General features: G+C 42.2%; 1 protein-coding gene across 1 annotated transcript; it reads right to left on the bottom strand.

The window, feature by feature from the left end:
* Positions 1 to 1,889: 1,889 nt before the first annotated feature.
* Positions 1,890 to 9,191, bottom strand: tap1 (transporter 1, ATP-binding cassette, sub-family B (MDR/TAP)). Its single transcript, XM_080541378.1, has 13 exons — positions 9,126 to 9,191; positions 8,255 to 8,585; positions 7,827 to 8,022; positions 7,187 to 7,301; positions 6,677 to 6,807; positions 6,137 to 6,342; positions 5,629 to 5,826; positions 4,707 to 4,835; positions 4,310 to 4,498; positions 3,984 to 4,157; positions 3,578 to 3,737; positions 3,059 to 3,195; positions 1,890 to 2,411 (listed from the first exon to the last, which is right to left on the bottom strand). Exons 2-13 carry the CDS (start codon positions 8,570 to 8,572, stop codon positions 2,160 to 2,162), a joined length of 2,205 nt encoding a protein of 734 aa, XP_080397504.1. The 5' UTR covers positions 8,573 to 8,585; positions 9,126 to 9,191; the 3' UTR covers positions 1,890 to 2,159.
* Between the last annotated feature and the right edge of the window lie 1,633 nt (positions 9,192 to 10,824).

The raw sequence follows: 10,824 nt of genomic DNA, 5'->3' as shown, positions 1-10,824 counted from the left end.
GAGCTCCCCTATGGGGCGGAGCTCCACGATATAGAACTGCGTGGACGGCCCGGGCCGATATAATATGTTTTGGGCCGCGGTCTGCTGAAATAAGTTATTTTCAATGAAAATCACCAGAGACAAAATAAAAAATAAAAAAATAAAACATTTTTTAAAAATACATTCTGAGCGGCCCAGAGTTTTTGTCCATGGCAAAATTGCCCTTTTGCCATGGTGGACAGCTAATTGATGCCATCGTGGACAGCTTCTTGTTGCCTTGGTAGACAGTTTATTGATGTGTGTGTACAAATCAAAAGACTGCATGAAGTCGCAGCAGAGGCTTAGATGGAGTTGCCCCTTAGTGCTGTCATGCAACCAAAATCAAATCAAATTGTATTTGTTGTTAATCGCATAGTTGTAATGGAAAATCTAAATGTTTTGGGATTTTGCGCCACACTCAACCAAGTAGCAACAACAATTCAGTAAGAAGTAATAAAGTGACAGTGTGATTTGTTTTATGGGATTGGAACCTTGTTGTGCCGAGGGGATTGCATGTCTTATTATGTTGTTAAATGTTTATATCTATATGCCATTTTTCTTTCTTTTTTTACTATCCTTCTTTTTCTGTATTTCTTTTAATGCTATATGTAAAGCACTTTGACATATAGTACATGGGAGCATGGCATATGCCCTCACTCAATCCCACTTCATAAACATTGGATAAGTGATCATGTTTAAATGATCATGTAAAAATAAACACACAAAAACTCTCAAATACATGTATTCCTTTATTGACAGCATCACTATGTAAACTGGAAGTATGTGGTGTTGCTTTGTACATTGCAGATCCTGATGGTCTTGACCAAGACTCTCAGCGGTGGTGGAGACTACCAGCCTCTTCATTAAGATGTAGGTCTCTCTTGAAAGATATCTTTATCTCAATGAGTCTACCCTGGATAAATAAAGGTTAAATAAAATGAGATGCAGGTTTAATTCTATCACTAGTCATTCTATGCTTGTATATGTTTTTATATTCACTTTAGGTTCTTATTCCTGTTGTAAAGCACTTTGAGCTGCATTTCTTGTATGAAAGGTGCTATATAAATAAAGCTTTACTTACTTACTTACTTACTTACTTACTAGGTGGAGGCATGGCCTCTCTTGTCTGGTGAAATTAAAATTGCACATCCTGTCTGCCTATTTCTTTGGAGCTTTTGAGCTGGGGGTGACAGTGCTACTTCCTTAGTGTATAGGGCCGGTGTATGTTTGTTGACTAAAACTGCTTAGCAACCCCAACGGATCTGTCCCTGTGATAAACATCATAGCGTATTTGTTGGAAATACCCTCTACCTCAACACAGTTTTAGAGATTCAGTGTGTTGGCATTTTGCAGCATCAGTATAAACAAGAAAAGTGAAAGTATGAATCAAGGGACTTTCCACAGCTATAAAGAGCAACTACATTTGGCTGTTTACACACATTAGTTTTATTCAGATACAGGATTTCCCTTTCTACAATACTAAGGAAAATATAAACATATCATCATCGATTTTTGGATCAATCACTCAGTGTCAGGTTCAGAGGGGTTTCCTTCTATGGCTGAATATGATGCATTATATTTAGCCTACATATTCAAGAAAGTCATATTGTTGTTGTTTTTAACAGTATCACATGAACGCAGAAAAACAGTTAGCGATCAGTTATGTTCAGCATGTTTATTGTCATTAACACAAATAAAATAAAAAATACACACTCAAAGTACTGAACGTGAAAGCAGCCAGTCCAGCCTTTATATAAGCAGCCAGTCCAGCCTTTATATAAGCAGCCAGTCCAGCCTTTATATACGTAGGTAGAACACATATTTTGTCTCAGTGCAACAAGTAACACAGTTTAACACATACATACTTAAAATACAAAAAATATTTGGGGAATTTTAAATAATTCATAGGGATGACAAAACACTACATTTTCACTATGGAGAGGGACTGGTATTCTGAGAGTTTTATTGCCCACCTGAAAATAACAGGAAGGAGTATGACAATAACAATGTGATAATGCTATGTATCTATCTAAGAGTAGCTGCAAAGTAGGTGTATGCGATTGTGAAGGCATTGATTTAGTGAAAACATAATGTTTACAAACTGTGTAATGGTGTCAGGCGTGGGATCTCTTGTAGGATTGTCAAGGGATTGTGGACGCCTCGCTATTTGCATCTGGGCCCTCTCCTTCTTTACGCTGAAAGCCACTGTTCTGCTTTCTCACCAGGTCGGCGTAGAAGCCGTCTTTTTCCAGCAGATCGTCATGGCTTCCCTCCTCGTGAACCTTTCCCTGCTTGAGAACAACAATGTGATTGGCCTTCTCCACAATACTCATCTTGTGAGCAATCAGTAGCACAGAGCAGTGGGTTGTCACCTTCAGCAGAGCCTGGTGGACCTGCACAAAGAGAGAGAGAGAGAGAGAGAGAGAACAACAGTGAGAGGAGAATATACTCAGAACAACCTGAAGAAAAGCTATTGGGAATTTGCAATCAAGTTTCTAAACTGTCTCAGACTGGTTAAGATTAACATGAATAATTTATGTCCCTGAAGTACTAAACCGCTTCCATTGGGTGATATGAGTCAATGGCTGACAGGGATACAACATTCCCCCCAAAAATAGGTTTTGAATTGTGTAGAATTATGGTTGTTACTTTCTTTTCATGTCCTCTGCACTCACCACAACGTAAGTCGCTTTGGATAAAAGCGTCAGCTAAATGGTAAATGGACCGCACTTATATAGCGCCTTTTTTGCTGCTCCAAAGCTGCTCAAAAGAGCTGTACAACGGCCTCTCATTCACCCATTCACACACACATTCACACACCAATGGGGCAAGCTGCCATGCAAGGCGCTGGCCCACTCCCTGGGAGCAATTTTGGGGTTCAGTGTCTTGTCCAAGGACACTTCAACATGTGGCCAGCCGGGGCTCGAACCACCGATCTGCCACTGATCATTAGGCGGCGACTCTACCTCCTGCGCCACAGCCGCCCCACAAGCTAAATGGCATATATTATTAGTCAATTATATACAGTAGGTACTCCTACCAAATGCTCGTTTTCCATATCTAGGTTACTAGTGGCATCGTCCAGCACTAGGATGCGTGGCTGCCTGATCAGAGCTCTGGCAAGGGCAATACGCTGCTTCTGCCCCCCGGAGACCTGGCCCCCCTTCTCCCCAGCATCTGTGGAAGAAAGTACACACATGAGTCACTGCTGCTATTGTATTATTGTGTATTATTCTGTTACTAATGTACTATTGTGCTATTATTGTGTGTTCAAAGAAGAGAGCTTGGGAGTAAAAATTTCATTGTACTGTCACACACTCTACATCTCAGTGCATATGATAATAAACTCTGAACTTGAACATCAGTCCAAATAACAGAGCAGTAAATCATATAGGCTCACTGTGTTAGGAAAGATGAGCAAAATATAGTTCCTCAATTTGTCAATACTATTAAACATTAGAACCGAAACAATCAACAAGTCTATATGTGAGGGAACCAAACAAGACATAACAAGTATTAAGGTTAAAAATTGTAACACACAAAGGTGTTAGGGACGAACCTGTGTCGTAGCCTTTTGGCAGTTCAGAGATGAACTTGTGGGCATTGGCTAGCTCAGCAGCCCGGTGCATCTCCTCATCAGAGGCGTCTTCGCAGCCGTATTTGATGTTCTCCCTGACGGAGCGGGCGAACAGGACTGGCTCCTGACTCACCACACTGATCTGAGAGGAGGAAGAGACAGTGGAGAAGGTGGAGAGAGAGAGGGAGAGGGAGGGTGACCCCTTGTCTCAGCAATTTCGCAACTCAGTCAGCTTAGGTATTGTTCTTTCTCTCAGCACACTATCGTGAGAATATTGTGTCATTGCCTTTTTGTCATTATATGTATCGTACCGTGAAAAGATTACACCCATATTACTAAGGTTATCAAATAGTGTGACATTGCTCCCTCTCCTGGTGCGTATAATGACCTTCTGGTGTAGGTATTGGTCTTTGTAGCTCTGCAGTGGTTCTCCATCCAGTAGGATCACTCCTGTCTGGGGCTGGTAGAACCTCTCCAGCAGGCTCACACAAGTGGTCTTTCCTGCTCCAGAGAGCCCAACTAGGGCAGTGATCTGCCCAGGTTTCAGCTCCAGCGACAGGCCCTGAGAGAGAGTGGGGGAGCGAGAGAGAGTTGTAAATATATACATATTCATTTATGAGAGTCATATGCTGTACATATATGGCTGTTTTTTATATGTTTACATAATATATGTGCATAATCAAATATAATGTTGATTTATTATGAAGAATTTACCTCAAGCACAGGTGTGTCTTTCCTCTTGGCATAAGCAAATGTGACGTTCTTGAACTGCACATGTCCCTTAAGAGTTGTGGGTGCCAAAGTGCCGTCTGGAGGAACCTGGGGCTTTCTGTCCAAATACTCGAAAATCTTCTCAGATTTTCCGATTGCCTTCTTCACACGTGGGTAACATGACATCACTGCCTGCAATATTATTAAACATATGAAAACATCAGTGGCAGGAGTAGGGAGAGGGAAAAAAGGAAAATGTTGATACTGTTTGTGATATATTATCTACATCGCTACTATAATTTATAAACTGATTCATATCACAAATGTAAAAAACGTGTAAAAATACGATACAGAACATTCTAGTTGTGATTCTATCAACGGAACATGACATTGTTAATACCTCCACAGCAGAAGTGAACTGGAGTTCGTAGAGTACAAAAGCCACTAGGTCCCCACTGCTGACGGTACCCCCAGTCACCAACCTCCCACCATAGTAGAGGATGCTGACCTTCAGAGCCAGGCTGGACATCTGAGAGAGAGAGAGAGAGAGAGAGAGAGAGAGAGAGAGAGAGAGAGAGAGAGAGAGAGAGAGAGAGAGAGAGAGAGAGAGAGAGAGAGAGAGAGAGAGAGAGAGAGAGAGAGAGAGAGAGAGAGAGAGAGAGAGAGAGAGAGAGAGAGAGAGAGAGAGAGAGAGAGAGAGAGAGAGAGAGAGAGAGAGAGAGAGAGAGAGAGAGAGAGAGAGAGAGAGAGAGAGAGAGAGAGAGAGAGAGAGAGAGAGAGAGAGAGAGAGAGAGAGAGAGAGAGAGAGAGAGAGAGAGAGAGAGAGAGAGAGAGAGAGAGAGAGAGAGAGAGAGAGAGAGAGAGAGAGAGAGAGAGAGAGAGAGAGAGAGAGAGAGAGAGAGAGAGAGATTAGATTAGATTAGGTTCAACTTTATTGTCATTGCAGAGTACAAGTACCAGACAATGAAATTCAGATGGGGTTACTACTGGTTATAACCGATACAGTAAGCAATCCTATGACAGTTGAATATATAAACATGGTTCGGATCACTGTTTCTTCAGTAATCATTAGTGTCAGTATCATCAGTTGATGTGCAATTTGAGCACTTGGACACATCGCTCTGTGACTGTAATAATAATAATATACATATGCCATTTAGTTGCCAAAGCGACTTACATAGCAGTGACTGCATACATCTTTCAGTATATACGGTCCCAGCAGGAATCGAACCCACAACCTAAGCATAATTAGCGCCTTGCTCTAGCACCTGAGCCACAGAGGACCACCTCGATTGTCAACAAGGAGAACGATGGAGACTTACGCTGTTGGCCCAGGTGGAGCCTGCATAGGCAGCTGCTTCCTGTTTATTGAGGGCGTAAGTGGCGTCCAATCGCTGTTTGTACCTCTCTGCCTCGCCGTCCTCATTGGCGAAACTCCTAACAGTCTTCATGTTGGAGAAGGTCTCCGTGGCAACGTCATTGGCGCAGGCTAAGGACTTTTGAACCTTTACAGCGAGGCTCTGAAAGAAAACAATACTCAAAGATTAATATTTGCTGTTATGTATAGATGGTTTTGTTGTTGATGTGACTTGTTTGTATGCGTTGTATGATTCTCTCGTTCTGTTAGACTTTTAGTGATACATGTCTTTTCAGTTCATTTGTTGCATATGGTGGATTCCTTGAGAAGTCAGTACTGGTAAGTCAGTCTTTGAATATTTTGTATGGTTGGTGATATAATTGTATGTATCTAACTACTATAGTTTTTTGAGTGAGATGTCTCCACCTTTCCTTTTTTCTGCTCGGTTATCGCAAAAGTTTGACTTTTCATACCTGGTAGAACTTTCCAGATATTTTGGGAATGACCCAGATGATAGGTAGCCCCATAGCAGTGAAGAGAGACAGCTTGCCGGAGAGATTCACCATGAAGATGAAGAGGGAGATAACGCGCATGAAGTACCACATCAGGAGACTCAGCTCCTCACTCAACGCCTCGCTCATTTCGTTGGTGTCCGTGGTGATTCGCGACACAATCTCACCTAGAACACATGAAGTCATGGTTTAGATCTGTGGAGGTGTTGGCCTGTTATTGTTCCCCTCATTATAAACAACAACAACAACAACAACAACAACATAAAGAAAAGTGTTTAAGTGTTTAACCGTTAAATACCTAAGACATATATATATTAATACATATATTGACACACACACACACACACACACACACACATATATATACCGTACAGTATATCGGCTATACACAGTATAAGTAGCAGTAACATTTTTGTGGATTAGCTGGCGTTCAACTAATTTAGTTAATTCAAGTAATAACAATATATTTCTATAACAAGTTATTTCTACAATGTAACTCACCGGTCTTTGAGTCGTCAAAGAAAGCAATGTCCTGCTTGAGCACCGACTGAAAGACACAGCTCTGGACGGAGGTGTGTATGCGACTCATGGTGATGTTGTAGATGAGGTCGCACACAAACTCACACACAGCACTGCCAGACAGACAGACAGAGAGGGAGGGATGGGACAGAGTGTTACTGTGTTATTACAGGAGGATAGCTCATCAACATTTTGATTGCTCTATTTTCAGTCAAATTGACACACGGCCTACTTCAAATGCAATATCTTCATTCAAAAATGTATTCAAAGCTTTGGATATACCAGGAAATAGCACTTTTAGGATGGTTAACATGGGGAAATTGACACACTTGTACAAACCTAAAATGGGTAAGATTATTAATGATGTTAATGATGACAATGATAGCTCTTTTAAGAGTTCAGAAACAGTGTTTCACAAATTATTGGCCTATAAGCAGGCAGTAATATCCCTCTGGTCTTACTACTTCTGTCACTGAAGGCCCTGAAGCTTACCTCATGATGGTGATCACAGTCATGACCTGAATGGCGTGCATGAAGGCATCTGACTCATCCTCGCTCATGATCCAGTCTGTCATCCGACCCGTGTAGTGGGGGATAGCCATCTCACCTTGAGCAAAACAGATAACACTTTCACTTTCCTAATCTCTCCATCAGTGGAGGCTGGTCGAGGTAGAAATCGGAGGACAGGCTCATTGTCATGCATGCAACGGAATATGGAATGCACTGCTTATTCCATTCCTGATGAAGCTGAGAAATATACTGGTGGTGTACAATTCCAATCCCAAATGTATTATTTCAATGACCCTTTCCTCTCCAATACATCTATCCTAGAAAATATGTGACAGCAGCTGGTGAAAGCGGGAACAATTCGGCAACCAATCAAAACTGTTCAGACTTTTATTCTGAAAAATGTAAATAAATGTCAACGTTGTTGAAAATCAAGGACACTACTACCTAGTTAGTGTAGAGTAGTGGGGATTACTCACCGAATCCATTGCATTGCGATATTTTTCAATAACACTGTATTTACATTTTTCTGAATAAAAGTCTGAACATTTCGTCGGTTGCCGACTTGTTCCCGCTTTCACCAGCTGCTGTCACATATTGTAATGTTTTAAAGGGGAGGCCTTACCCAGGGCAGAGACAACCACCAGACTAAGCACTGCTCCGAACCGTATGGCGTACGGTGTCATATACCCCACCAGTCTCTTCAGGGAGGCCCCAGAGGTCTTCTTCTGTGGTGCTTTGGTGGTCTTGGTGAGGACAGACGGGACGTAGCTCGTCCAGTACAACCACGCCACAACTGCTACACTGTAGGTCTGAAATAGCTGCAAAACAAGAGATTTTTTTAGTCCTTTTTTGTGTAATTCTTTCATTGTTGTTCCTTCCCCATGCAAAAAAACAACAAGTTTCGTGTAGTCAATGATCAGCTGAGGCGCCATACCAAATATAAAACCAATTCAATCCATTTCACTGAATGAGGAGGGCATTGCGTTTTGAAATGAATGTGTCTCAACAATACTCTACTCTACGAGTCTACGTAAAGGATATTTCACCCACCCCAGGCCATGAGTGCCATCCCCACAGTTGGTCCAGGGAGGGCTGGCCACATGCCCAGAGGAGGCTGATGTAGACTGGGCAGAGGAAGCAGAGGACCCCCATACTCTGGAGCCCCTCAAAGCTGCTCATCCAGGGTATGCTTCCAGGGTAGGTGAGGATGAGGAGGAGGAGGAGGCAGGCACGGAGCAGGCCTCCACCCCACAGGGCGATGAAGGGATGAGGGAGGAGGAGAGGGGAGAGCTGGGCCATGCGGACTGCCTGCACCACACACACATCCGCGCTCAGGAAGAGCAACGGAGAGAAATTCATTTTCGGCATTTCGAAACGGGTTCTGCAACAGGAGGATGAGAAAGGGAGGGAGATAGGGGTTGTGAGCATCGAGTAGGTCTACAGCCTGCATAGAGAATATAAAGGGGTGAAATATAGTAAAGTGAAACTTAAGGTGAAAGACAGTAGATAGATAACGATAACGAAAGAAACGTGCACCACCTAAAAGTCCACCCAAATGTATACTCCTAGGTAATATATATAATATATCTGAAACTTTGGGAAATAAGTACGCTTCTTGGAAAAAATACAACTGACCACAATAATAAGCTATTATTACAATCATACAAAAGCATTAGGTTGACTAAGTAAAGTGTGTTATCAAATTCTCTACTGCGGTTTTACAGCATATTCATTCATGTCAAGGTTATGGCTTTACTTTCACTTTGAAAAAGTCTGCGTATGAAGTGATTTTGCATGTACAATACAAGTCGTTTAAGTCGCATTTATGCCAACTCAGAAACTAGTGAAACAAGTCTTCACCCTCCAACATCAGTAGTCTAAATGACACGTTTTAAGGAAATGGTTTCATAAACATACTCACGTGTGGATGCGAGCAATGTTGTCCAAGGCGTACTTACTCTTGCGACAAGAGGCTTTCGGCAAATTCAGACTAAAACATAGAATTCAAGTGAATGCCTTCATATATACATAGATATTCGTACAGTACGATTCAGCAAGAACCACACGGAGAACTGCGTTTACGACCATTCAGTGGTGAATAAAAACCGAAAGTAATGTCAGGCTACTTGTGTACAATGTACAATGTGGGAAGTCCCAGGCTTCTTACTCGGTTGACGTGTATCGTATTTAGCCATGAATATAGTGGCAAATGTAATTGGTTTAATTAAGCTCAATAATCAAGTCAAACGATTGACATCATTGACACCAAGTCCGAAATTATTGTACAGTTAATATCTTGCTGATTCACTTTTGAACTTGAAAAAAAAACAATTCAACTCATGTTCAAGGGCGACATCTGGTGGTAGATTTTGCTCAGGATCGTTGCCTGAACTTGCCTCGTGTATCATATCATAGTTCAATTATTATAGGTTATAAAGGAGAGCTATTTTTAAAAACATATTTCCATATTTTCTACTGACAGTGCACAGTGGTTTACTTGCCAGAGAGACTGACACACATGCAAGTAAGTTTCAAACCGGAAACATCTTTGCATTTGCAAATAACAATGAGATGTCCCTTTCAACTTGAAGTCACACAGAGATACAGAAAATATTGCAGGCCTACCTGCTGTGAAGCTGTGTCTTGACACTATTTATGAGTCTTGAGGTTAAGGATGAAAGAAGACCCATATTTCCTGTTCCTGGTCACATCCTTTCATCTGAGCCAGCTGACTGATGGTAAGGAGGCTATAGTTGCCCTGTCTATTTTCAACACCAGCTCATCCTATTCTGTGTGTGTGTGTGTGTGTGTGTGTGTGTGTGTGTGTGTGTGTGTGTGTGTGTGTGTGTGTCTGTGTGTCTGTGCGTGCGTGCGTTCGTCTGTGTGTGCGTGCATTCGTGTGCATGCATTCATATCTGCGTGTGTGTGTGTGTGTGTGTGTGTGTGTGTGTATTCATGGGATTCTAGTAAGTTAAGTGCGTCTACTAATTGACTTCACTTCTGGCGACTTTTGAGGTGAAACTTCTTCCACAAGCCACTTACAGTTAACATGTGGTGGCCTCTGGGGGAATCAAACCTACAACCTTTGCATTGTCAGCACCATATGTGTGTGTGTGTGTGTGTGTGTGTGTGTGTGTGTGTGTGTGTGTGTGCGTGTGTGTGTGCGTGTGCGCATAATCATTTGGTGTGTGTGAGTATTCATGGGACTCTAATGTTTTTAAAAGATGAATGATTAATGTGTGTCATGTAAGTTAAGTGCATCTACTAATGACTTCACTTCTGGCGACTTTTGATAGGAAATTTGAAAGGTTACAAATTCAAACCACGCCATCCACATCCTGAAGCATTGTAAACATTAGAAAATCAGGCTGAGGAATCACACACACACACACACACACACACACACACACATCCCGCTCCTATTCTTTTCTACACAGTGGCAGGAAGTTGTCCAGATATCCGCAGGGCTTCTGAAAAAGAATGAGAGAGCAAATTGGGGCGTATGGTTGCACCAGAGGTGGGAGTGTATCACTATTAGGCACAGACCGTTCACACGGTCCTATCGGGAAGACGGTCGGGAACAACGGTGAGACCACAAACCCCCAAGAAGAGACCCAGAG

Source organism: Nansenia antarctica, assembly GCF_963989245.1.
Source record: "Nansenia antarctica genome assembly, chromosome: 10".
NCBI lineage: Eukaryota > Metazoa > Chordata > Actinopteri > Argentiniformes > Microstomatidae > Nansenia > Nansenia antarctica.
Note: the sequence above shows the minus strand (reverse complement) of the source record. Positions and strands in the feature narration are given on the sequence as shown.

Bases quoted from the DNA above. Each gene is read 5' to 3' on its own strand.
- tap1 (XM_080541378.1), bottom strand. From the start codon at position 8,572: ATGCCGAAAATGAATTTCTCTCCGTTGCTCTTCCTGAGCGCGGATGTG. The intron at 4,158-4,309 runs GTAAATTCTTCA...ACTCTCTCTCAG, and splicing joins AAGACACACCTGTGCTTGAG to GGCCTGTCGCTGGAGCTGAA. The intron at 3,196-3,577 runs GTTCGTCCCTAA...TTTCTTCCACAG, and splicing joins GCCAAAAGGCTACGACACAG to ATGCTGGGGAGAAGGGGGGC.